The sequence below is a fragment of the Canis lupus genome, chromosome 31, assembly GCF_003254725.2.
Source record: "Canis lupus dingo isolate Sandy chromosome 31, ASM325472v2, whole genome shotgun sequence".
Classification (NCBI taxonomy): Eukaryota; Metazoa; Chordata; class Mammalia; order Carnivora; family Canidae; genus Canis; species Canis lupus.
In genome coordinates, this window is record NC_064273.1 from 30,964,140 (window position 1) to 30,992,097 (window position 27,958).

The following is a 27,958-nucleotide window of genomic DNA, read 5'->3' on the forward strand; positions in this document are numbered from 1 at the left end:
AGTCCCACTCCAATCCTGAAAGTGGTTCTTCTTCTAGGGTTCTCACTTTAAAAGTCATTAACTTCAAAATACTAATGATTTCATACCTTTATTTATTTATTTATTTATTTATTGCGTTTCTAAACTGACACTGGAGTAATAACAATGTCTGGGACAACACAATAGATCTCTACTGAAAATTCGCAAAAATACCTTGCTGTCACAAAGATCCTTTTTTCCTTGATATTTTAAAACAAAACCTAATTATATAGAACACTTACTGTGACTTTAAACAGAACTAAAACGTAGGCCCTTTTAGGCAAACGGAATTATTAACCACTAAATCAAACATCCAATAATAACTTGGCCCCTAGTTAGCTTCATAAACATCCTGTCCCTCTAGGAGCCCTCTGGAATCACACAGAGGGAGAGCCCTGCCCACAGTCAAGTCTCAGCACAGGACCAAATTCTCTATATTTCCCTCTTGAGAGTCTCCTAAGAAAGTAAGGTGATCTGTGTCCTCAGAAGCACTTCCTCTGTGCCAGAAATTTCACTGCATCTTGAAAGGAAGCAATCATTCCCATTCTCCAGAGGAAGCACACATTCCCAAGACAATATCTGTACTCCTTTCTTTCTGTTGAGGTTTTCCCAAAATTATTTTGGTTCAACTACCAAAAATCCCTAGCCCTATAGCCCATCATCAACCAACATTCTTTAGATAGCATTTCAGTCCAACGAGAACCATTGTTTGTCTGAGAGGAGGGACCCTAAGGGAGCCTAGTCCCAGTATGGCTCAGGGTACAGCTACTGGAGAGAAAGACCTGTTATAATGTCCTTAAGAAATCTTCTAGAACATTTGGTCCCTCCTCCACTGGAGGAACTGAGGCGGAGCCTTGGGCTCTAGGAGCCACACTGCTGGATCATACAACACAGTCCTACTGGCATCTCTGACTGTGGCCAGGGCTCTGGAACACCAGCCCTCTCTGTCGTCCACAGCATCAACCATTCACCACACAGGCTGGTGCTTGCACTCCACACAACCATGTCATCAGCCCCCCGTGTGGCAGTAGTGACCGGAGCTAACAAGGGCCTTGGCTTCGCCATCACGAGGGACCTGTGCCGGAATTTCTCTGGGGATGTGGTGCTCACTGCCAGGGATGAAGCACGGGGCCGGGCAGCTGTGCAGCAGCTCCAGTCCGAGGGCCTGAGCCCACGCTTCCACCTGCTGGACATTGATGACCTACAGAGCATCTGCACCCTGCGTGACTTCCTGTGCAAGGAGTACAGGGGCCTGGACGTGCTGGTCAACAACGCAGGCATCAACTTTGATAGTAAGAAATGGGAACACTTAGGGCAGGAGACCTCCATTAGGGGACCACCCAGAGTGGGTTGGGGTTGATGCCTGAACCACTACTATTTGGCCTAGAAGGCCTTCCCTGGGGGAGGTCAGACTGGAGGCACAGAGAGACAGAAGCCTCTGGGAGGGTAAATCTTTCCAGCCACAGTGCCTGGGACCTGACCTAGTTTTTTGTTTTTCTCTCAGTTTGGATCTGAGCCATTTAGTGAATATTTAACCTATTTTGTAAGAAACAACAAATTCCAAACAGAGATAAACAGAAATCCCATTGTGCACATTTCCCTTAGCCTCCCCAAATAATGCCAACTTACACAGCTACACGGCATCAACACAACCGATAAATCACCTTGAGACCATACAGCTCACTAACCCAGACACTGCTGAGATTTTAACAGAATAAACATGCAAAAAAAAAAAGTTACTCAAGTGTATGGGAATCTTTTCAGATGCTACTATTTATTAATCTATTTTCCTTCTCTCCTAACAGCTGGTGATCCAACACCCCTACCTATTCAAGCAGAAGTGACACTGAAAACAAACTTCTTTGGCACCCGAAATGTGTGCAGAGAACTGCTGCCTCTAATGAAACCCCAAGGTGAGCCTGATGAGGAACCCAAGCTGTGGGGTTTCTAGCAGGATCTGGCCCCTGCCTTTCTAGTCTCATCTATGTGCCCTGGCCCCTTTCCCTGCTCAGCCACACTGGCGTCCTTGCTGTGCCTCCCCCGGGTCTGTGTTGCTCTGCCTCACGACTCTTACACAATTGTCTGGGAGTCAGCAGTGCCTTGTGTCCTGCTTTCATCTGAGGCTCTGTCTTAGCTTTTAAGTCTTCCTTCAAAATTTTCCTTAGTGAGGCCCTTTACTCTGACATACCACTCACAGATGGAGTGCCCTGGGATTCCTTCCTGGACCCTTTTTAACCCTCTCCTCTCTGAGTGATTTTATTCAGACCAGTAGACTCTTCACTACCCAAACTTCTCAGGTCCCCTCTCTAAAATCTGTTAACTACCTAGAACATTCCTAGAGCTCCACACACACATAGTTCCTTCCTGCTTGTTCCTCACCATGTGCAAATCATACCCCTCCAGCACTCAGCGACACCCTAATCTAAAACAACTACATTTCCACAACACTTACCATTTTCAAAAACCCCACCATGCTTAATGAGGTCACCATGCCCAGCTCCTGATTATCAGGAATCAGGTCCTAAGAGTGATCCTATGAATCTTGTCCTATGGATTTTGTCTGCAGGCCTCTCCTCCATGACAGCTCTACAACAGACACTCAGCTTCCATTTCTGGATCACAGCAACAATCCTAAGAGACCATGGTTCTCAGTCTTTTCCTCTCTGGGCATTCTTGGTACTCTCTTAGTGCTCACTTACTCCAAAAAGTCCTTCAGGAGCAAAGAAAGCCTAGGTTCTGAGCATAACTTGTAGGGATCTTTGTCAACACCTGCCAAAGTCTGGGCTCATGGACTACCCTTTAACTTCTGCAATGCTCTGCACAAAACAGACTGCCATCATTCCTTAGTTGTAAACTACTGTAATCCTTACCCCATGTGAACTTGAAGGGGGAACCACCACCCATGTACTACACTAATTAAGATAAGCTGATACTTTAGAAAGATTATGTCTCCCTCAAAAAGACTACATGCAGGTACATTTGACTCCCCATTCTGCCCCCCAATTCCTCTTCTGTCCTGGAAAGTTCTCCTACTCCTCCCAACACCGGCTTCACTGGCATGTCACAGGGCAGCTCTCAGATGTCACTGACTCCTTTACTCACCACAACACTTGAGGGTGGGATGGAGTTCCTTGTGCCACCCCCATACATCTTAAAGTTTTTCCCCTTAGAAGATAAAATGTCTTCTGGCTGAGTTTGGATCTCACTTACCTCAACAGTGTTGGTTTTTGCTGCCTGTTGGCCTTGGACCAGAATGAGGAGTGAGTGCTCTCCTGGATTTGCTAAGGCAGGTTCTAATCAAACTACTGATCTTGCCTCAGGGAAATTGGACTGCATGGACATGGACATGCAAGCTATATTCTCCTTGTGAAAGAGGGTTTTCTTGTCTTTTGCAAGAGGAGGGTTCTTTTCTTAGTTGGAGGGATGGCAGCCACAGTATTTCCTGTGACCAGGACATGACTTTCTTTGGGGATACTGTTTGGGAGAAATCCTAGCTAGGATAACCAAAAGCAATACTGTCCCTCCTCTCCCATACTTCAGAAACCAGGATACAAAGAAAAGTCTTGAATGACATCACGAGATCTCTGAGGGTCCAGAACACATTCCAAAGGCCTTTGTCTGCTCTATTGGCTCTGTTTTTTAGGCATGGAAGGGCAAAACAAAAGAGAATTGTGACCTGAAGAACATTGAGAAATAGTTAATGTTGATTCTTCATATTTTTTAATCTTTTCTTCAAAGAGCTCTACTAAAATAATTTAGCCACAGAAAGATAAGTATCTACCCAACCACCACCAACCCTAACTAGGCAATCTGTATCAAGGCCATGAACATCCCTTCCCACATTCCATGGCTTTTCCCTCTCATTCCTCCAAATTCATATTCCCTTATTTGAAGGATACTCTCCATAAAATGATAAACTGCTGGTTTTTTTCTTTTAAATTATTTATGCACTTATTTTTAAAAGATATTAAAGTATACTCATGGGTAAGAAATTAAGCAAACATTTGAAATCTGAAAACTCAGATCTGAAAATTTCATCAGATATTAGCTAAAGTACTAGGAGGAAATATAGACTTGTACGGCTACACTTAACCAAGGACCTTAAAGAAAATGTTCTCAATCTTCATTTGAGAAGGTACAGTAGAAAAGGTTGCTCACAAACACATATTGACATCTTGTGGTTCTAGAATGGATAGGTGGCTAGATGTGATATGCGAGGCATTTTAGATATTATCCGCATTCAGAACACAGAAAACTAATAGATCTCAAGGTCACAAGCACAGCTGGTTGCAGACTGAGGTCATGTGGCATCCTAACTAATAATGGTCCTTCCCACTACTCCAGGACCTCAAGTATTTTCCACTGGAGCCCCATCTTCACATGAATTTTCTGTTCTTCTTACCCAATAAATAGCAAGATAAACAGAAAAATCAAAGGACTCTGCTGATTGGGACCAATGTCTTCCTCACTGCAGGGCCTCAGGCACCTCAGGGAAAACAACTGGAGGCACATTTAAAACCTTGAAGTGCTCTGTGAAAATCCCTTATCATTCCAGATGCTTAACACTATTAACCTCGATATGAGAAAAGATGAATCTTCGAGAGAAAGTGATGAATGTTGAATCATAAAAAGTCATGAGAAATGGCTGTGGACTTAGCACCCCTTGAATAGGCTTGACAATCAAGGAATGCACTTGAAGTTATAACCTCAGAGGAGAGGATGTCTAAAATATCCAGCTCACTGTGGCTCTGCTTAAGAACACTGAGATTTGGAGACAGAGATTTCCTAAAAATACATCCCTTGCCACTTGCAGAGTAATGGTCTGGATGAACTGGAAGCCTGACACACGCCGCAGCCCCACCAGTGCAAGAGTCCTTTCTTACTTGAGGGACTGCTTTTCACAATGACTATGAAAGGGCAACCGTTTTACACACTACATCACAGTGTCACACACTCATGCAGTCACACTCACATTCACATACAGTCTCTATCTCACACACTCACCCACATCTCACACATTCAAATGCACTCATACACCCTTAGCACAAGGACTTTGGGATGGCCCATACACTTCCTAGCCCATATGCCTGCCATGTGTATTCCAGTTTAGAGTCCCTAAAATGACCCTTGAAAGCTATGAATGCACTTGACGACAAAAATGTGTACATCAGAGTCTTTGCTATGGAAGCTCCACAAGTTCCTGCACCTGTGTTTCCTGTCCTGAGCTGTCAGACCACAAGGATCTACAGTCTCACTCATTCCTACGAGGAGCCCCCAAGTGGCCACCCTGCACCTTGGGGATGTGGTCAGTGAGTGGACAGGCCTGGGGAACAGGGACTAGCAGAGGCACCCACATCTAGCAATTTACCTTCAAAAACATTCTACTGCCCGTCAGACCTCCTTCATTACATAGATCAGTATTTTCATAGCTAATCCTAGACCCCCTGAGACAGACAACACAGAATAGAAAAGATGTCATCACTTCATTACAAACAGCCTACGGAAATTTAGTAGTTTCTCCTTCTGCTGTCAATGCTACAGGTATGTAAGAAAATGGTCCTGAGCCCCTGTGAGTAAAGACGGCTGCCTTTTTGGTATACCAGTTACCCCATGTGGCTTCCTTGGGCCTTGTCTTCCCTTTGTCCTGCCCTTTATTTCACACACTTCTGTGTTTTGCAGTTTTGAATCACTAATATGTATTATTTCTATTGTGGAAAAGGCAGGTAATATTTTTTTAAATAAATTTTTTGAGGCTTTTATCTATGTGAGAGTTAAAGAGAGAAAGAAAGAAAGAAAGAAAGAAAGAAAGAAAGAAAGAAAGGAAGGAAGGAAGGAAGGAAGGAAGGAAGGAAGGAAGGAAGGAAGGAAGGAAGGAAGGAAGAAAGAAAGAAAGAAAAAAGAAAGAAAGAAAGAAAGAAAGAAAGAAAGAAAGAAAGAAAGAAAGAAAGAAAGAAAGAAAGAAAGAAAGAATTAGTGAGAACAGGAGCAAGAGCAGGGGGAAGGGCATAGAGAGAGAGGAGTAGACTCCCTGCTAAACAGTGAGCCCCATGCAGGGCTTGAGCCCAGGAGCCCAGGATCATGACCTGAGCTGAAGGCAGAAGCTACACCTACTGAGCCACCCAGACGCCCCTTGAAGGAAATTCAACTAGTTGTAAGTAATATATATTTGAGAAGTACTCACTAAACTTTTTAAAAATTTATTTCACGTTAGTGTAGAATTGGTTTCAGGAATAGGATTCAGTGTTTCATCAGTTACATATAACACTCAGTGCTCATCCCAACAGTGGCCCTCCTTAATGCCCATCCCTCATTGAGCCCACCTTCCACCGTCCTGCCCTCCAGCAACCCTCAGTTTGTTTCTAAAACTGTCTCTTATGCTTTGCCTCCCTCTCTCTTTTCATCTTAATTTATTTTTCCTTTCCTTCCCCTATGTTCATATGTGTCTTAAATTCCACATAAGTGAAATCATATGATATTTGCATTTCTCTGGCTGACTCATTTTGCTTAGCATAATACATGCTATTATTTATTTATTTATGTATTTATTTATTATTTGCTAGCTCCATCCATGTTGTTGCAAATGGCAGGTTTCCATTCCTTTTGATAACTGAGTAATATTCCATTATATATGTATATATATATATATATCACATTCTCTTTATCCATTCATCAATTGATTGACACTTGGGCTGTTTAGCAATAATTTTGCTATTGTTAATAGTGCTACTCTAAGCATTGGGATACATGTACCCCTTTGAATCACTATGCTTATATCCTTTGGATAAATACCATTAGTGCAATTGCTGGGTCATAAGGTAGCTCTACTGTTAACATTTTAATGAACCTCCATACTGTTTCCTAGAGTGTCCACCAGTTTGCATTCCCAGCAGCAGTGCCAAAGAGTTCGCCCTCCGCCCCCCATCAATGATAACATCTGTGGTCTCATGAGTGGTTAATTTTAGAATTTCATACAGATATGAGGTGGTATCTCATTGTGGTTTTGATTTATATTTCACTGATGATGAGTGATGTTGAGCATCTTTTCGTGTATCTATTAGCCATTTGGATATCTTCTCTGGAAAATCATCTTTTCACATCTCTGCCCATTTGTATGAACATATGTATTTTTTGGGTGTGGAGTTTAATAAGGTCTCTCTAGATTTTAGATACTAACCGTTTATCAGATATGTCATTTGCAAATATCTTTCCCTGCTCCATCATTGCCTTTTAGTTTTTGATTACTTCCTTTGATGTGCAGAAGCTTTTTATCTTAATGAAGTCCTAATAGTTCATGTTTGCTTTTGTTTCCCCTGCCTCAGGAGATATATCTAGTAAGAAGTTGCTATGGCTCAAGCTAAAAAGGTTGCTGCCAACTTTCTTCTCTAGGATTGGGAGTATTTCCTATCTCAAATTTAGGTCTTTCATCCTTTTTACTTTATTTTTGTGTATGGTGTAGGAAAGTGGTCCAGTTTCATTCTTCTGCATGTAGCTGTCCAGATTTCCAACACCATTTGTTGAAAAAACTCCCTTATTTCCATTTGGATATTCTTTCCTGCTTTGTTGAAGATTAGTTGTGGGTCCACAAGATACACTTGTGGGTCCATTTCTGGGTTCTGTATTCTATTCCATTGATCTATGTGTCTGGTTTTGTGCCAGTGCCATACTGCTTGACGACTACAGCTTTACAATATAGCTTGAAGTCCAGAATGGTGATGTCTCCTGCTCTGATTTTCTTTTTCAGCATCACTTTGGCCATTCGTGTCTTTTCTGGTTCTTTTGTGTGTCTATGTATGTATTTTTTTATTGGAGTTCAGTTTGCCAACATACAGCATAACAACCAGTGCTCATCCCTCCAAATGCCCCCTTCAGTACCCATCACCTAGTTACCCCATCCCTTCACCCACCTGCCCTTCCCCTAAGTTATTTCCCAGAGTTAGGAGTCTCTCATGGTTTGTCACCCTCTCTAATTTTTCCCACTCATTTTCTCTCCTTTCTACTATAATCCTTTTCACTATTTTTTATATTCCCCGTATGAGTGAAACCATATAATGATTGTCCTTCTCCAATTGACTTACTTGACTCAGCATAATACCCTCCAGTTCTATCCACATTGAAGCAATGGTGGGTATTTGCCATTCTATTGGCTAATATTCCATTATATATATTTTCCACATCTTTATCCATTCATCTTTCAATGGACACCAAGGATCCTTCCACAGTTTTGCTATTGTGGACATTGCTGCTATGAACATTGGAGTGCAGGTGCCCTGCCATTTCACTGCATCTGTATCTTTGGGGTAAATCCCCAGTAGTGCAATTGCTCGGACTATGTCTTCTTTGGTGAAATTTCTGTTCATGTCTTTTGCCCATTTCATGATTGGACTGTTTGTTCCTTTGCTGTTGAGTTTAATAAGTTCTTTATAGATCTTGGATACTAGCCCTTTATCTGATAAGTCATTTGCAAATATCTTCTCCCATTCTGTAGGTTGTCTTTTAGTTTTGCTGACTCTTTCTTTTGCTGTGCAGAAGCTTTTTATCTTGATTAAGTCCCAATAGTTCATCTTTGCTTTTGTTTCCCTTGCCTTCATAGATGTATCTTGCAAGAAGTTGCTGTGGTCAAGTTCAAAAAGGGTGTTCCCTGGGTTCTCCTCTGATTTTGATGGATTCTTGTCTCACATTTAGATCTTTCATCCATTTTGAGTTTATCTTTGTGTATGGTGTAAGACAATGGTCTAGTTTCATTCTTCTGCATGTTGGTTCTTTGAAAGAATTAATAAGATAGATAAACCATTACCCAGCCTTATTAAAATGAAAAAAGACTCAAATTAATAAAATCACAAATGAAAAAGGAGAGATTATAACCAATACCAAGGAAATAACAAACGATTTTTAAAAATTTATTATGAGGGCAGCCCCGGTGGCCCTTTCGGCTCAGGGCATGATCCTGGAGACCCAGGATTGAGTCCTGCATCTGGCTTCCTGCCTGGAGCCTGTGTCTCCCTCTGCCTGTGTCTCTGCCTCTCTCTTTCTCTCTCTTTTTTCTCTCTCTCTCTGTGTATGTGTGTGTGTGTGCTCTCATGAATAAATAAATAAATAAAATATTTTTTAAAAAAACCATATTATGAGCAGCTATATGCCAATAAATTAGGCAATCTAGGAAAAATGGACGCACTTCTGGAAAACCACAAACTACTAAAACTGGAATAGGAAGAAATAGGGCAACCGTTTTATACACTACGTCACAGTGTCACACACTCATGCAGTCACACTCACATTCACATACAGTCTCTATCTCACACACTCACCCACATCTCACACATTCAAATGCACTCATACACCCTTAGCACAAGGACTTTGGGATGGCCCATACACTTCCTAGCCCATATGCCTGCCATGTGTATTCCAGTTTAGAGTCCCTAAAATGACCCTTGAAAGCTATGAATGCACTTGACGACAAAAATATCTATGAACAGGCCAATACCCAGGGAGGAAATTGCAGCAGTCATCAAAAACCTCCCAAGCACAAAAGTCCAGGGCCAGGTGACTTCCCAGGGGAATTCTATCAAATGTTTAAAGAAGAAACACTACCTATTCTACTAAAGCTGTTCCAAAAGATAGAAAGGGACAGAATACTTCCAAACTCGTTTTATGAGGCCAGCATCACCTTAATTCCAAAGATCTGGTTTCTATAATTCACCAATTATAGACCAATATCCCTGATGAGCACAGATGCAAAAATTCTCAACAAGACACTAGCCAATAGGATCCAACAATACATTAAGAAGATTATTCACCATGACCAAGTGAGACTTATCCCCAGGATGCAAGGCTGGTTCAACACTTGTAAAACAATCAACATGATAGATCATATCAACAAGAGAAAAAGCAAGAACCATATGCCCCTCTCCATAGATGCAGAGAAAGCATTTGACAAAATACAGCATCCATTCCTGATCAAAACTCTTCCAAGTGTAGGGATAGAGGGAACATTCCTCAGCATCTTAAAAGCTATCTATGAAAAGCCCACAGCAAATATCATTCTCAATGGGGAAACACTGGGAGCCTTTCCCCTAAGATCAGGAACAAGACAAGGATGTCCACTCTCACCACTGCTATTCAACATAGTACTAGAAGTCCTAGCCTCAGCAATCAGGCAACAAAAAGAAATAAAAGGCATTCAAATTGGCAAAGAAGAAGTCAAACTCTCCCTCTTCTCAGACAACATGATATTGTACATAGAAAACCCAAAAGACTCCACCCCAAGATCTCTGGAACTCATACAGCAATACAGCAATGTGGCAGGATACAAAATCAATGCCCAGAAATCAGTGGCATTTCTATACACTAACAATGAGACTGAAGAAAGAGAAATTAAGGAATCAATCCCATTTACAATTGCACCCAAAAGCATAAGATACCTATGAATAAACCTAACCAAAGAGGTAAAGGATCTATACCCTAAAAACTACAGAACACCCTTGAAGGAAATTGAGGAAGATACATAGAGATGGAAAAATATTCCATCCTCATGGATTGGAAGAATTAATATTGTGAAAATGTCTATGTTACCCAAGGCAATTTACACATACAATGCAATCCCTATCAAAATACCATCGACTTTCTTCAGAGAGTTGGAACAAATCATCTTAAGATTTGTGTGAAATCAGAAATGACCCCGAATAGCCAGGGGAATATTGAAAAAGAAAACCAGAGGCAGGGGCATCACAATGCCGGATTTCAAGCTGTATTACAAAGCTGTGATCATCAAGACACTGTGGTACTAGCACAAAAACAGACACATAGATCAATGGAACAGAATAGAGAACCCAGAAGTGGGCCCTCAACTCTATGGTCAACTAATATTGGACAAAGCAGGAAAGACTATCCACTGGGAACAGGACAGTCTCTTCAATAAATGGTGCTGGGAAATTTGGACAGCCACATGCAGAAGAATGAAACCAGACCATTCTCTTCTCTGGTTCTATGCAAATATTAGAATTGTTTCTTCTAGCTCTATGAAAAACCTGGTATTATTTTGATAGGTAAATCATTGAATATGTAGATTGCTTGGGTAGTGCAGACATTTTAACAATATATGTTCTTCCAAACCTGAGCATGAAAGTTTTTCCATTTCTTTCTGTCTTCTTTAATTTCTTCCGTAAGTATTGTCTAGTTTTCAGTGGTACTCACTAAAACATTTGACAAATAGGTTCCACTAACGTTACACTTAACATGTTATTGATGAAATAAAGTACTGGAGTAAAAGACCCCTTTCTTAAAGGTGTTCCTCTTAGAAAACGGATACATTAAGAACATAGTTTCTACAATTTGTTTTAATTTTCTCTCAACACCACTTTATAAGAGTCAGAGTACCATCCATGCATCATCTCTTCCACTGAACTTTTTTGGCACAGCCATTCCTTAGTGGGAGGAAACTCAGATTTAAGTGGCAATGACTTTCATTCCTGGATATTTTATTTACATTAAAAAAAGGAAAGTTTCCTAATTTTCTTGATCTCCGACTGTAGGTATGATCTCATGACCTTTCTATAATGCTGAAAAGACTCAATTAAATATCAAAATAGGGGTGCCTGGGTGGCTCAGTCCGTTAAGCTACTGACCCTTGGTATCACCTGACTCAGGTCACGATCTCAGGATTATGTGATGGAGCCCTGAGTCAGGCTCTGCATGCTGTGGGGAGTCTACTTAGGATTCTCTCTATTCCTCTCCCTCTGCCCATCTCTCACTTGCTAACGCCAGCTCATGCACCCTCACTCTTCCTAAAATAAATAAAATTTTAAATAAATAAATGTAAAAATATGAGATTAATGACTTATACATGTCAATGTAAGTTCATTCTTATAAATACTAACTATACTTTCAAAAAAGAGTTAGTGAGAAAAGTGTCAGTGCTTTACACTTCTAACAGCTTTATTGAGATACAATTCACCTATCGTACACTTCACCCATTTCAGGAATCCAACTCCGTAGATTTTAGCAATTGGGCAGTGTTGTGGAACCATCACTGAGTCAAGATTAGCACATTGTCATCACCCCAACAGTTCCTGTACCCTTATCTATGAGCCCTCTGTTCCCCATGCCCCCCTGTCCCAAGCAACCACCAATCTACTTTCTGTCCCTACTTTTTTTTTCCCCTGGACATCCCATATATGGAGAACCATATAATGAGTGGTCTCCTGTGACTGGCTTCTTTATTTCAATGATGTTATCAAGGTTCATCCATGGTGTAGCATGGACCTCATTTCTTTTTAAGCATCTCTTTACAACACGTCACTTTTCCACTGCCCCTTTCCATGACCATATGGCCAGGCATTTTGTCACTGCTCCTGAGAGAATGATATCCCAAACCTAGAGAAAACATCATGCAACTCAGCCCACTGAGGTGATTTGCTTTTAGCTGGCCACAGCACAGTAAAAATCGACTTACCCCAATGTAGTCTGTTCACCTTCAAAAGGCCATCTTTAAACTCAGAAGCTGATTGTGAGCTACTAAACACTTGTTCATAGAGCATTGCGCAAGTGACTATAAGGTCTCCAGGCAGTCCCAGAGGGGACCATGAGGAAAACTGGCTCTCTACCCATGATGGCAGGGAGTGCCTTCTTACACTGTACTTACCATGTTCCTGTATAAGGCACTCTCTCTTCTTTTTGGAACATCTGGGCACTACTCAGTCCCTGTAGATCATTTCTGTCACATCATCAGAGACATTATGGGTAAAACAAGGTTCAAGACTGCAGCATGTCTTTGAGTCACAGAGGCAGTCTTCATTAACCCTCATAGCAAACTAGAAATTGTCTCCCAAATGGACAAAATACTAGCAATATTGGTATTCATCATTCTCACGCATGCCATTCTTTGTGACTCTTTGTGTTGTATTTTAGGCAGAGTGGTGAATGTGTCTAGCGTAATGGGCTTCGTAACCCTTAAACAGTGCAGCCCAGAACTGCAACAGAAGTTTACAAGTGAGGCCATCACAGAGGAGGAGCTGGGGATGCTCATGAACAAGTTTGTGGAAGACGTAAAGAATGGAGTGCACAAGAAGGAGGGCTGGCCTGATATGAAACTAGTCACCTATGGAATATCAAAGATGGGTATCACCATTCTGTCCAGAATCCATGCCAGGAAACTGAGTGAGCAGAGAAGAGGTGACAAGATCTTCCTGAATGCCTGCTGCCCTGGGTGGCTGAGAACAGACATGGGTGGACCAAAAGGCATCAAAAGCCCAGAAGAAGGAGCAGAGACCCCTGTCTACTTAGCCCTTTTGCCCTCAGATGCTGAGGGGCCTCATGGCGAGTTTGTTATGGAAAAGAAAGTTGAACAATGGGGACTCTCCTTTCAGTTTCCTCCATGGATCGTAATTTGATATCTGCCATGATTTGACCAAAATAACTCTTATGCTATCAACAATATCCTTATCAAAAAAAAAAAAAGGAATTACTAACTCTATTGAGTATTCACATTGTATTGGTACTAATTCTGTGCAGTTTTCTTTAATTTCTTCTGTAATGTAGAAGAAAAAGTGGAATTGATGACAATAATAAGTGAACATTACATATCAATAATATCAATAAAAATTCTAGGGGACACCTGGGTGGCTTAGTGGTTAAGCATCTGCCTTTGGCTCAGGGCATGATCCCAGAGCCCCAGGATAGAGTCCCGCATCAGGCTCCCTGCCTGGAAACTGCCTCTCCCTCTGCCTATGTCTCTGCCTCTCTCTCTGCATCTCTCATGTATAAATAAATAAAAATTTTTTTAAAATTCTAAGTCAATGTCCATGTGCAGATGCTCTATGCCAAACATCCCCAAACTCTAACTCGGAGCTAGGTCAAGAGAAGGGACAGTTAAACTCAAGGCTTGGTAAACATCAGTGAAAGAGACAGGTAATAAGTACTTTTTGCCTTTACAGGCCAATGGTCTCTGTTGGACCTACTCGAATCTGCTGTTGTAGCTGAACCTCACCACAGGTGATGTATAAGCACATGATTGGAGCTGGATTTCCCTTGCCAGTATACTTTAGCAGCCTCTCCTATGACATGGGCAACCCCATGAAGGAGAGATATCTGCTGTATCTTCATATTTCAAACTTACTGGGTAAAAAAACAATTGTGAGATAGGAAATGGGATTGAGCACTCTAGACACATCTATAAGACTATCTGAGACAAGGGGGAAAGTGAATGTGGACTGGTATCAATGGGTATGTAAGAATTATTGTTAAATCTTCTCAAGGTGAATGTCTTACCCACATAGGGATAAAGGGTCACCGAGTTGGTAACATGAACATGGTTCAGCAAAATATCAACAGAAGGTAAACACATACCAATAATAAAATAGTCATCATTGTGGAGCCTACTTTGGTGAATACGTGATGGACCACAATACTATTCTTTCTTCTCTCCTCTTTGAAAGCTCTCAACACGAACATCTGGAAATCAAAAAGATCCAGGCTCTGCCACCTTACTGGGTGACCTTGCACAAAATCCTACATGTTGCTGTATGTCAGTCTCCTCAAGTGTCCAATGGGAGAAACGTCATAGGATTCCTGTGAAAAGGAAGTGAACTCATGCAGGGAGACAGGCTGAAAACAGTGATGGTGCAAAGTGTTATCTGCCATGAATCCCTATAGTGGGGCCTGACACATCCACAGCCCTGAGAGGAAGCTTCCTCCTACCCTGCCCCAAGCCTGGCTCCCCATGGGTTCCTTAAATGCCCACCACCTCGCCCTGTCACAGAAGCATCAAGGTTGTACAGACTCCTCTCCTCTCATGATTATATTTCACTTTTCACCAGAGGTCTTCAGCTGACAGAAATGAAAACTATTTGCCCCTGACATAAGAATAGGATCTTTATTTAAAAGTGAGGTTTCCTTTGCAAGTTTTGCCATTTAACAGGGCTATTAATTTCATCCATTTGCTTGTAATTCTAAACAATCCATGAGGAATCTCAATGTCTAAGTCAAGACAATAGTATTTCTACTGCTAGTTTGGAAATGTATCCTGGTGTCACAAAGATTTTCATAAGCATTTTTTTAAGATTTATTTATTTATTTATTTATTTATTTATTTATTTATTTATGATAGACATAGAGAGAGAGAGAGGCAGAGACACAGGAGGAGGGAGAAGCAGGCTCCATGACGGGAGCCTGATGCGGTACTCGATCCCGGGACTCCAGGATCGCGCCCTGGGCCAAAGGCAGGCGCTAAACCGCTGAACCACCCAGGGATCCCCCATCATTATTTTAAAAATAACACCTAATTATATATAACACTTACTGTTACGTTAAACAAACCGAAATGTAGGCACTTCAGGCAAACCGGGCATTATGTTACCATTAAATCAAGCATCCAATCAATACCTTAGCCCACAGTGAGTTTCATAAACATCCCCTCTAACTCATGCCCCCTGGAATCACAGAGATTGAGAGCCTTGCCCATAGCCAAACTCAGTTTAGAACTGAATTTTCTATTTCTCCCTCTTGAGTTTCTTCTAATAAAGCCTGGGGATATGTGTCCTCAAAGAACTTCCCCCGTGCCAGTAATTTCACTGCATCTGGGAAGGAAGCAACCACTTCCATTCTGCAGAGGAAGGACACATTCCTAAGGCAATGGCTATACTCCTTTTGTTCTGTTCAGATTTTCCCAAAATAATTTTAGTTTAACTACCATGATTCTCTAGCCCCCTATTAATCATGACCAACTACCTCTGTTTTGCGGAGCAAATAAGTCCAAACTGAACCATTCCTTATCTCAGAGGTGAGATCCTAGGGTGACAGAGCACTGTTTGGGGTAAGGGTACATCCCCATTAAAGATAGATCTGTTATAGGGTCATTAGGACCCCTTCTGGAACATTTGGGCCCTACTATGAAAGGGGACAGAGGTGGGGCCTTGGGCTCTTAGAGTCACAGCACTGAATACTAGAACACAGTTCTACTGGCATCTTTGACTTTGGCCAGCCCCTGATAGCACACCCTCAATAGCCCACCAGATCTGCTCTCCACGCCTATTGCCTCACTCAGCCTAGTGGCCCTGCATCCATGTGGCACTGGTGACTGGGCCCAACAAGCACTCCTTCACCATCACATGCATCTTGTGCTAGCAGTTCTCTGGAGGCATGGTACTCACAACCATGCTTCTGCCTGCTGTACATTAACGATCTACAGAGCATCTGTTCCCTGCTTGATTTCCTGCTTGATTTCCATGGGAACCTGGACATGCTAGTCAACAGCACAGATGTCACCTTCCCCTCTCTCTTTCTGAGAGTTATAGTCAGGCTAGTGGAATTTTCACTACCTACAATCCATAAAGTGTCCCTAAAATCTGTCACCTACCCAGAATATTCCAGGATTTCTAGGCACATGTGTTTATCTTCCTGCATCTCCCCTTGCACCTGATGTCCTCCTTTCCTACTTCAAGCCCTTCCAACCCCATCTATAACCAGTATTTCCAGAGAACACTCATTTCTCCATTTGTTCATTTACGGTAGCTTCTCTCAGTTTTGTGCTCATCTGGAGAAACGAGACTTATTAATTGGATTCTGGACCTCAGTGAAATTGGTGTTTCTATGAGAAAATCAGGGCTGGGGCTTCCTACTCTTTCATCTTGCTGATGTTACTCTTCAGATTGTTTTTGGCCTAAAGCTGCAACATCAACTCTTCCCTGGGTGTCCAGCCTGCTGGCCTACCCTGCTGATTTTGGACTTGCCAGACTCTATAACTGTAAGTCACTCCTTAAAATTCCTTAAAATAAATCTCACTCACTCTTTCCCTCTCTTCTTCTATGTATGTGTATATGCACACACACATGCACACACCCTATCAGTTCATTTGTCTCTCAAGATTCTGAACTAATAGCTTAATACTTATGGGAAAAGAATAAATATCACTCTATATTGCAAGAGATGTGTTAAGTTAGGATTTTGAGCAAAGGAGCTTATCCTAGATTTTCTTGCTGGGCCCTAAATGTCGTCACATATACTCTTATAGACAGAGGTCAAAGAAATTTTGAGGAAGAAGCGGAGGCATGTGACCATGGAAGAAGTTATTAGGCTGATGTAGCCACAAGCAAAGAAACACCTGCAGCCACCAGAAGGTGGAAGAAGCAAGGAAAGGTTTTTCTTTTCTGCACTTTCCATGACAAATGATTATAAACTGGGTAGGTTAAAACAATAGCCATCTATTCTCTTGAAGTCCTGGAGGCCACAGGTCTGAAATCAAGGTGCTTCCAGTGCTGTGCGCTCTCCAGTTTCTAGAAAAGATACCTATGTTCTTTGTTTATTTTGCAATTTGGCCACATTTGTGACTCTATGTAAGTTTTGGCAGATTACCCTAAAGAGCCCTCAAGTAAAAACCTCTTGCATTTTTTTTTTTTGGCAGTTCTCCTTAGGATTATGGGTTGTGCCAAAGTACTGTTATTGAAGAACAAAGGGTTCAGAAAGTTCCTTTCCTTTAGCAAAAGAACACACACACAACCAGCAATTATGTCTCTTCTTCTGCGAGTGCTCTTGATCTCTGTTGGAGGGTTATTACATCTCCCTACATATAAAACATGCTATCCAGTAGTATAGGACACTGCTGGCCCTTCAGGCAGGTCAAGAAAGGAGAGGTTACCACATGGGCCCCCGGTCCAGGAGCAGGTGACTTTGAAGCAACTGCAGGGAGGTCAAGTGATTTTTGCCCATCAGTGACCAGTGAAGTTTTCTAAATGCAGGAACTAAACAAGTGTCCATCAGCTGGGAAGAGATCAGGAAGAAAGAAGTGATGAGAACAAGAGAGGTTTTGTGCTCTGCAGATTGAGTATCATAATTCAGAGTAGAAGTTGATGGAAGAGCCATGCATATAATATGGTGATATGACAAAAGAAATTTACAAAATTGTTCTGCAACTTGTTCTGGAAATTCTGAAAAAAGCCAGAATATCTCTGGCTTCTGTTTGAGTTCTGTCCACAGAGCCCCAAGTTCTTTCCCACTGGGCTCAGCAATAGCTTGCTTGGTTTTGTATTCCAGAAAGACAAGATTGTAAACAGTAAACTGTTTAAACACAGATTATTTCACCAATTAATCTAACTTATAAATGCTTATAAGTCTCTGCCCAGATCTCAGTCTTAGTAACTCCTGCCTTAAAACTCCCCTGTGACTAATTCCTTACCAAAAATAAAGAAACAAAACAAAAAAGACCCTTATAAAACCCAAGTGCTCAAATTATTGAGGAGATAATTTGATGAATTCATTTGGTCAGTGGAACTTTTGCTTGACAAGTTCCTAATAAACCCAGCTTGTAAGGTTTTTTATTTTCAATCACAAAAGTTTTTCCTGGTGGTTTTATGGGGAGCTTCAACAGACTGGGAGGTCCAGTGATATCTAGCCAAAATCCCTTCATCCATTTTGGCCCAGGATCCCATATCATTAACAGCATACATCCCAACACCCCTGGATTCCCTAATTAGAAGTCCTCAGCTGTCATGGCCACAGAGTCTCCAAGATTAAGTCTGAGTTCCCATTCCTTTTCCTTGAACTCCCTAGCTGAGATTAATTTAAATTCAATCATTATCCTTCAGGAATCATTTAACTTCCAGTACATTTCTATTCAAATTCTTTCTTGGAAATCTGACAAAGTATTTATTTACCATCTTTTTTTCTTTTTGCCTCTCATGTTTTCTGTCTATGAGAGGAAGCTCTTAAGATAGAGGGCATACGGGCATACATAGCATACATAGGTCTGATAAATCTACCTCTAAACTGACCCTGAGGATAGATGAATAAAAGATCTTGTTAGTCGTCTTCCTTTCTTAGACATCTTTGCCTTGAGTCACTCATCAAAACCTTATAATATCTTTCTTTAGTCCAGTCTATATGTAAGAAATTGCTTCTAGAAGAGATTTTCTCTCACCATACTCCATATTCCAGGGCCATCGATTTATCATTTCAATGACTGGAAATGGTTGAACTTTAGGTTAAGGGGCCCAAGACATGGGTTACAGAAACAATACCTCCTACTGACTCCTAGCGAACTCTGCATGGATTCACCTGCTAATGAATACAACTACAATTCTTCCTGGCAGATATCTGGCTTGCTGCATGTATTCTCACTTAATTCCAACCCCTGCTGCTGTGCCTTTATATGTATGTCATAATTCCACCAAGAGTAATATGAACAAAGTAGTGGCTACTTTGCAATTTTTTAAAAGATTTTATTTACTTATTTATTCATGAGAGATACACACAGAGTGGCAGAGATATAGGCAGAGGGAGAAGCAGACTCCCTGCAGGGAGCCCAATGCAGGACTCAATCCTGTAATCCCAGGATCACACCCTGAACTGAAAGCAGATGCTCAACCACTGAGCCACCCAGGTGTCCCATACTTTGGCAAATTTTTGATATGACAAAAATTGATCATCTAAGGGGTACATTAAAAGAGAGACAAAACAAGATCCCTAATATCCTTGGTCAACACTTTTGATTGGTTTGAGTAAGCTTCAAACAAAATTCAGACTCAAAATTGGTCCTTTACTATAGAGCTAAGGTAAAGCTAATGAAAAAGGTGAAAAGCTTAAAACTGTGCGTCTGTTAGATTTATCATGAGCACACACATACCATGTATAAATCTACCTCTTTTTCCCACCCACATGCCTTTTCTACCTTCTGCTCTCTGCCTAGTTCTGACTCCCTTTACTGTCTCTCTGGTCAACCTGAATCACCTAATGCTCAGTAGCCCCTTAAAATCAGACAACTGGGAAACCTTAAAGCAGAGTTGAAAACTGTCTAGGTCAGAATTCAGAACCATCAATGACCATCCTAACATTTTACTGAGAAACTCAGAATAGTCTTATGAATTTATAGTTCTGGACTGCCAGGCTTATATTGACTAGCTTGCACACTGGTGGGCTCCTCATATGTCAAGTCTTGGTTGAAAAAGACTCACTAGGATGAGACCACAGAGAATGTTAAGAATCCTGAGTTCCTCAGGACAGCCAGTGGGGACAGCAAGGCTATTAGAGTAGAAGACACTCTCCTAAGAATCATATCAGACACATTCCCTGTAAAGATTGACTAGGCGCATACTCAGTTTTATAAACAAGACAAAGATGAAAGTATGGTCAATTCAAAGAGTGATTATTAAACAACACTTAGCATGATCTGCTTTTGTTGTTTGTCAATGAATGAAAATCTTAATGGAAAAAAATCTTTTTTTTTCTTTTTTGGAAAAAAAAATCTTAATGGGATATTTGACTAGCAAAATCAAGTTAGAGTGGAAAATAACTCCCTTCCCTCAACTAAGCACTCAAAAGAATACTTTTAGAAGGGAAGAGATCAAACCTGGCATAAAACTCAGAATAAACTTAAGATTTTCCAACTTAAACAATAATATGTTTCCTATAGAAATAATTGCTGGGACCAGATTCCCAGGTAGGTGCACCTGTAGGTACTGCAAGCAAAAGAAGGGATGGGAAAAATAATTATCCTGTATTAGCCATGAACTAAAAAGAGAAAATTATGATGCCCAAACAGAAAAACGAGTATTCAATTCCCTGTTGCACCTTTAAGTTGACGTGGAAACATTTATCTAAATATAAATGTTTAGATACCTGTCCACTGCCTTCCTTAGCCTTCTTTAGATCAGGACACTAATGCCTATTTATAGAGCTTGGTAAAAGATAAAGTGGTAAGAGACAAATTATGTAAGTAGAAGATTCTTCAAATACAGATCCTACAAGGAAAAGCTAGTCCCCTTAACTATGAATCTAGACAAATCTAGACGAACATGCAAATTTATGATTGATGTGGATATTAGGTTGAATAGGATCCCCCAAAAGTCATGTCTACCCTGAGCTTGTGAATGTGATCTTATTTGGTTGGAGACCAGGCCTTGGCAGTTATAACTAAGTAAACGTGAGGTCATGCTGGGATAGAGGGTGCCCTATTAAAACTGGTATCTTTATAAGAAAGCCATGTGAAGACACTAAGGATATCCAGGGAGAATCCCATATAACAACAGAGTCAGAGATTAGGGTGGTGCTTCTACAAACCAAAGGTATGCCAAGAATTGTTGACAATCACCAAAGCCTAGGGAGAGACAATGAAGGATTCTTCTCTAGAGTCTTCATGGTCCCCTCAGTGCCTTGGCTCTCAGACTTTAAGCCTCCAGAACTGAAAGAAAATTTTTGTTTGTTTTTTGTTTTAAGCCACTCGGTCTGTGGCAATCTGTTATGGCGAACACAGGAAATGAATACCTTATGGATACTACCAAACAACAGTGAACCTACCACAATCACACAACCGTTCCATCAGAGGTGGAGGCCAGCCCACCAATCCCCTAATCCTATATCCAAACACATTGTTATCACTTTTGGACTTTAACAAAAGGACATTCCTCCTTTCTTCGTGGTACCTCATCTGCTCACTTAAGAGAGAAACACTCACTATGCCAGTGGAATTGCCAGATGAAATGACCTTCCAGAGACTTCCTCTTGAAATTCCTAAAGATCCCCCTATTCATAATCTGGTTAAAATTAATTGAGACATTAATTTACCAGTGCCCTTATGTTTAAATTAACCCCGAATTGAGGAACTCTGGACTGTGTTAGGACAAAGAATTCCACTAACATTAGCAGAATTATTGGAGCTGAACTTATTAAGTTATGGAGTGATCCATGTAACTTGAAATTTCATGGTACCCTCACAGACCAGAAATTAAAGATATAAAGGCCTGAAATACAAATTATGATAGAAAGAAAATTTATCATGCCTTACAGAAATCTGATAGAAAAATCCAATAGGTGAAACTATTGATTCATCCAGGACTTTGGAGGTATAAATGCAAACAGTCATACCTTATTTTTCTGTGGTATCAAACCCCAATACTATCCTATCCTTAATGCCACGTGAAACCACTTTCTTTAGTCATAGACCTGTCCACTGCCTTCCTTAGCCTTCTCTAGATCAGGACACTAATGCCTATTTATAGAGCGTGGTAAGAGACAAATTATGTAAGTAGAAGATTCTTCAAATACAGATCCTACAAGGAAAAGCTGGTCTCCTTAACTATGAATCTATCTGCTGATCTTACTATATATTTAACCATCTGATGTTCAGCTACACTTGTTGACTTGTGTCAAAGCTGTAGGACACAATCAGACAACCTCACAGAGGTATTTTGGCCAACAGGGTCATTGTATGGCCCCCAATGACTGATAATGGATTTGTTCTACTAAAGAAAAAGAAGAAGAAAAGAAAAGAAGAGAAAAGAAAGAAATTTGTTGGCTACTGCTCATAAATTAGACAGGGACTTACTATCTCAATAAACTGATGCCCACCACCAGGAAATTCCCTGATATTCCTCTGGGTCCGTTTGGCCCACTGATTTTCCCTCTTAAAAAAAAAATAGTCTTTAGATCTCTTAATTCAAGAAGGAGAAAATGTGAGCCTCAGTTTGAAATTTCAAATTTTAATCTCCAAGGAAAAATTCTGGGTTGCTTTATTCTGTCCTCAGGAAAACCCATTTCACACTTTAAAGAAGGTTCTGAAAGTGATGCCAAAAACCCTATGTGCTGTGGTTCAGAGAATAACAGCAAAATCAGATAGTGCTACTAAGGCTAAAGGTCTCCTTGCCTGAGAAATTCATGAGATTGGACAAGACAGTGGGTTAAAACAGTGGGTTATTATTGCCTTTTCAAGGTAGAACATATACCATCTTAAAGAAAGAATGCTGTAGTTCCATCCCTATGGAAATCTTCTTTGATCTTTAATGTTAATTAAAGAGATCTGGCAAACAAAGATATTAGAAAATTCAGTAATCTGGATAGTACCCTATATCTGGTTCAATAGACTCTTCAAACTGGGATAAGATCAGTTTTCTTGGCTTAACTTGGGCATACTTGGCTTAGAAGTAGATCACCAACTCAGTATTTGTCAGCGTCACAATGATCAAATACATGATTCCATAGAATCATAAATATTGCCACAGCTGCTGTCTTATGGAATTATCTTGTTGATAGAAGCAAAACATAACATCTACTAAAATTCAGGTGACCTCTATCATGACTAAATACTTAAGTTAGTGGTATAACTCCAGATTGATTACATCGTCAAGGATGTGGTCTGTCCCATAGGCATGTATGAAGTATAATCCAAAACTCATGACTACGAGAAAGGTGAAGCATTTATATCTTGCCAACCAGATAAACTATACAGAAACCACAAACTTTATATACTGGAAGACGGTTTAAGCTGAAACACCTTGAGCAATAGTTTGCTTGGTGGACTCATGCGTTTCCAAAGAATATGCTCAGAGAAAAACCATTCAGATACAAATGAGTTCAACAGCTCTCCTAATTTATAAATTCTGATGAACTCCGGTTTAGACCCCAATTTCTAATTTCTCCCTGTGACAAACAATCCAAACAAAGCCTTATAAAACTCAATAGTTCAAGACCCTAGGGGAGGCTATTAGATGAAATTCATTAAACCAGCGGCTCCCTTGCCTGGCAGGTTTCTGATAAACTTAGGCTTTTGTTATTTCTTTTTTAGTTACTGTAGATTTTTCTGATGGCTTCATATGGGGGTCTTCAATAGCTCCTTGGATAATAATCAGGAAAAAGAGGGCTTTTTATTCCCTTGAAGCTGCTTTCCTCCATGCTACTTATAGCCAACAATTCTGGGTTGAGAAGTATAAGAATGAGGAAATGGTTTTCTCAGATTGCATATTCCCTTACTTTCCCCGTTCCCTAGCAAGACCTGCTATGCCACTTGGAACTAAGAAGCACAACTACAGTAAGCCACTGTCAGTAATGGGAGCATGATACAATTCCCAGTTGCACCAGAGGGGGGAAAAATGTGTTGAAACTACAGGATTATAAAGCACCAATGCAAACCTACATAAGTAGGAGCTGTGACAATCAGTTACTATAATTGATTTTTTAAGAACTATGACTTCAAGAAGTATCTCTCCAGGTCACTGTTCCCATATCGCTCTCCCATTGATATTGCCTGCTTCCTGGGCAGGAGAAAAGTCTGTGTGTGTGTGTGTGTGTGTGTGTGGTGGTGGTGGTGGTGGTGGTGGTGGTGGTAGGAGGACACAAAGTGGAACTCATAGGGAAGAAGCTTCAGAGGTAGTAGGTTCACTAAAGGTGGGGCAAGGAAACACAGCCAGAGCTGCCATCACCATTCACATTTTTTGATACTGCTAATGCTATTTCTCATCCCAATCCCATATCCTAAAGCACTGCTGACCTTCAAGCACAACCATTCTACACTAAAAGCCTTGAAGGACAGCTACTACTGGAAATACTACCAAGGCCTTGGCAAGGCTGGTCTTTAATGATCATTGTAAAGGACAGAGAAGCACAAAGCTTCTAAGAAAGTGTTGGTTCAAGAAAAAAATCCCCATATTCACAGAGGACAAGGAGAGAGTAAAGAAAGATCCAGACAATTCCAGATTGGTAGCTGGCAGGTTTAATAAGCAAGGTAACTTACTTACGAGGTTTATCTTGGGCGGCTGTTAAGATGAGTAGATCTCTGCACCTGCCCACCAGAATCTTAAAAGTTTTTAGAGAGAAGCCTTAACTGGGTTCAGGCACACACACTCCGCAACACTTTACTCTCTCAAGGCTATGTCCTTGAAAACAGTTCCCACTATGGGGACGGTGGGACAGAGCATTTATTCCAAGAACAGGGGAGGGGCCTTCAGCAGCCCTGGTCTGACCCCCAGGAGGGTCAGCTGGTGGTCCTGTCCTCTCAATTACTTCCTCCAATAGAAACCTGGGATATTTCTCATATCCTTAAATCTATGCACTAACTTCTATCTCCTCCAAGATCAAGAAGATGACTAAGCATGGGGAAACCGCCCTGGTGCTCAGCAAGAGGATCATAAGTTCCAGGCAGAAGAGAGATCCAGGAGGCAGTTTACAAGAACATATATCCTGCAGGATTCAAGTTGCCAATTTTGGAGAACACAGTTCTGAGTCTTATGAGGTCTTCCTAATGGTATAGACCCCCATTCATTACAAGGTACAGAAAAGCTGACAAGTAAAATTATAGAACTCTTCACGCATTTGACCAATAGGAACTGAAGTTCCAGAATATTGCTGTAGGCCCCAAAGGACTCCTGACCCAGCTTGTTGCCATTTTGGTCCAAAAAACATCATGATCATAGCATTGTATTCAGAACACTATAACCTCATCCTCTGAATCAGGAACATCTATACTCAAGATCTTCAATGCACGTAACCCAACAGCAGAATCCAGTTGATTGGAAACTACCTAAAGGCAGCACGTTAGGTAAGTGCTGTCAGGACCGGTTTTGGGGATGACTCAGCCTGTCAAGCAATAGTCCCTCACAAGAAGCTCCATACTGAGAACATGGTGCTCCCTACTCAGAGGACTTTCAGGCAGAGGCCATCAGTGGCAGCTTCAGCTGGAGCAAGAAGTCTGATTTCTCAGCAGGTGAGAGCTCACCACAGAACAAGGGTTTGCTGCTACTCTAAGCCAGTTCCCCTGGCCCATCAAGAGGCACAGGCTAACCTGGGCACGAAGATGACCACTCTTAAGTTCCCTGGCTCTGTCTCTGGCACCTACTTCCCCACAGGCCAGAGGTACCAAGGAGTCCTTCTGCCCAGGCCTCCATGCCAACCAGCCTCAAGTTTTCAGCACTAGCTGGAGATCGGGGTCTTCAGTGCCAAGGAGATTGTAGGAATGAAACCCAGAAATGAAATCCAGGTCCCAGCTGTGCTGGCCATTGTGAAGGATCCATCAGCCCGCTGTACTTCTCCACATGTATAGAGTCTCCAGCCCTGCCACCAGCAGTCGGGGGCCTCTTCCCACTGCTCTGGTCTTACCTGCCCACCCCAACCCCGGCCACCAGGTTATCACCATCCCAGGCACGGTGACCTTTGCAGTAAGGGTCAGCCTCCTTCTTGGAGTCCTCTAGGTCACCTTCTTCAAGGTGTTGCTGGCCCAGACTCTGGGTTCTGACTGACCCAGGAGTTTGCTACTCACCAGGGCTTTGCTCCCCTAACCAGCCTGTAATACAAACAGAACCTTTTACTACAGCATCTCTAACGTTACTGCATATTGAACTCTGCCTCCAGGATGCCTAGAAGCCCAGCCAAACTCCCCATTTATCAGCTTAAAGAGTTGAACAGAGCAGATAAGCCAGGTCCTCCTAGGGACAGCCTGAGAGACTGGCATGCCTCTAAAAATAATGACACCCATGGGGGCACCTGGTGGCTCAGTCTATTGAGTGTCTGGCTCTTGGTTTCAGCTCAGGTCATGATCTCAGGGTCATGGGATTGAGCCCTGCATCAGGCTCCACAATCAGCAGGGAGTTTGCTTGAGATTCTCTCTCTCCCCCTCCCTCTTCCCCCCCCCCCAAATAAATAAATATAAATCTTCAGAAAAATAAAAATAGTGACACTCTGTGTCCACACCAGAGCTCACCCCAGGAGATCCCCTTTCTTGATGCAGATTTCACTGTTGCATCTAGAGATATGTGGCAGTGACTATCCCAAAGATATCTTTGGTCATGGCTCTCAAGCCCATAAAATGTCTTTCAATGTTTTTGTTTCTATTCTTAGCACACATACCCTTCCACTTAATGGCATTATCTTGAGACTTCTGAAAATAAGAGACTTGGCTGAAAGAACAACATCAACAATCCCATAGAACAGGATAGAGAAGCATTTTTGAGCACCTACTATGTGCTTTACCTTTGCTCTTTGCCTTCAATCTGGGGTCTTTTTTTTTTTAAAGATTTTATTCATTTATTCATGAGAGACATACACAGAGAGAGAAGCAGAGACACAGGCAGAGGGAGAAGCAGGCTCCATGCAGGGAGCCCAACATGGGACTCGATACCGGGACTCCAGGATCACGCCCAGGGCTGAAAGCAGGTGCCAAACCACTGAGCCACCCAGGGATCCCCTCAATCTGGGATCTTAATAGAGTTCTTTAGCTTTTTTAAATTTTATTTTCTGATTGGAAAATAGGAAGCCACAGTTGAGAAAATATCCTTTCAATGTGTGTGGTGGTAGCTTGGGTAGCTTTCATCAAAAATGAGTTTACGAATTCCTGCTAATTGTGTCATAACCCTTAACGTATTCACTTAGAGATCAGTTCACAAGAGTCCTAGATTTTTAGTGTATCTTAACTTTATCTGGTATGCATTTTGGATTTGTGGAGTTGGCTCTATTTGGGGGATTCAGAGTGTGATTCTAGAATGAGGTATTTCACAAAAAGCTAAATGCAAGATACACTTCTTTCTTACCTGGAACAAGTGTTGGAGACATCCAAAGACTAGTAAACTAGGACACAATTAGGAAAGTTGTTGGAGAAACTCCCTCACCAAGGAGGTGGATGTTGTTATTAATAGCTACCAAGGACACCTGGGTGGCTCAGCAATGAAGTATCTGCCTTCGGCCCAGGGTGTGATCTTGGAGTCCCAGGATGGAGTCCCACGTCGGGCTCCCTGCAGAGAGCCTGCTTCTCCCTCTGCCTGTGTCTCTACCTCTCTCTCTCTGTCTCTCATGAATAAATAAACAAAATATTTTTAAAGAAAAAATAGCTAACAGTTACCCAATGCTTACTAGGTGTGCCTTTTGAGAGACATTTATGCATCTTAGAGATATTCCTGTAGAGTCTTCATAATTCTTCTATGAGCTGGTACTATGATAACCGCATCTCATAGAGGAAGAAACAGGCTTCAAACATAATGGAACTGTAAAGAAACCAGCAAAACTGAATGCAACTAGTTTGTGTGCTGAAGCCTTAGCACTACCATTCATCTTTGTGGGGATCAAGATGAACACACAGGCTAGGTGAAAACGCTGTGACCAGGACAGAACAGGGAGAGTGGGAGGTCGCCATCTAGTGACCATCCTGGCAGATAGAAGCAGTTGAGTTTTTCTTTGTTTCCTTCCTTCCTTCCTTCCT

The 27,958-nt window shown here is 41.6% G+C and overlaps 1 protein-coding gene across 1 annotated transcript; it reads left to right on the plus strand.

Moving 5' to 3' along the window:
- The first annotated feature begins 908 nt into the window (after positions 1-908).
- Positions 909-13,804, plus strand: LOC112661740 (carbonyl reductase [NADPH] 1-like). Its single transcript, XM_025449843.3, has 3 exons — positions 909-1,310; positions 1,824-1,931; positions 12,922-13,804. Exons 1-3 carry the CDS (start codon positions 1,022-1,024, stop codon positions 13,401-13,403), a joined length of 879 nt encoding a protein of 292 aa, XP_025305628.1. The 5' UTR covers positions 909-1,021; the 3' UTR covers positions 13,404-13,804.
- Positions 13,805-27,958: the final 14,154 nt, after the last annotated feature.

Coding starts and splice junctions, on each gene's coding strand:
- LOC112661740 (XM_025449843.3), top strand. CDS start 1,022: ATGTCATCAGCCCCCCGTGTGGCAGTAGTGACCGGAGCTAACAAGGGC. Junction 1,311..1,823: donor CGCAGGCATCAACTTTGATA/GTAAGAAATGGG, acceptor CTCTCCTAACAG/CTGGTGATCCAACACCCCTA. Junction 1,932..12,921: donor GCCTCTAATGAAACCCCAAG/GTGAGCCTGATG, acceptor GTTGTATTTTAG/GCAGAGTGGTGAATGTGTCT.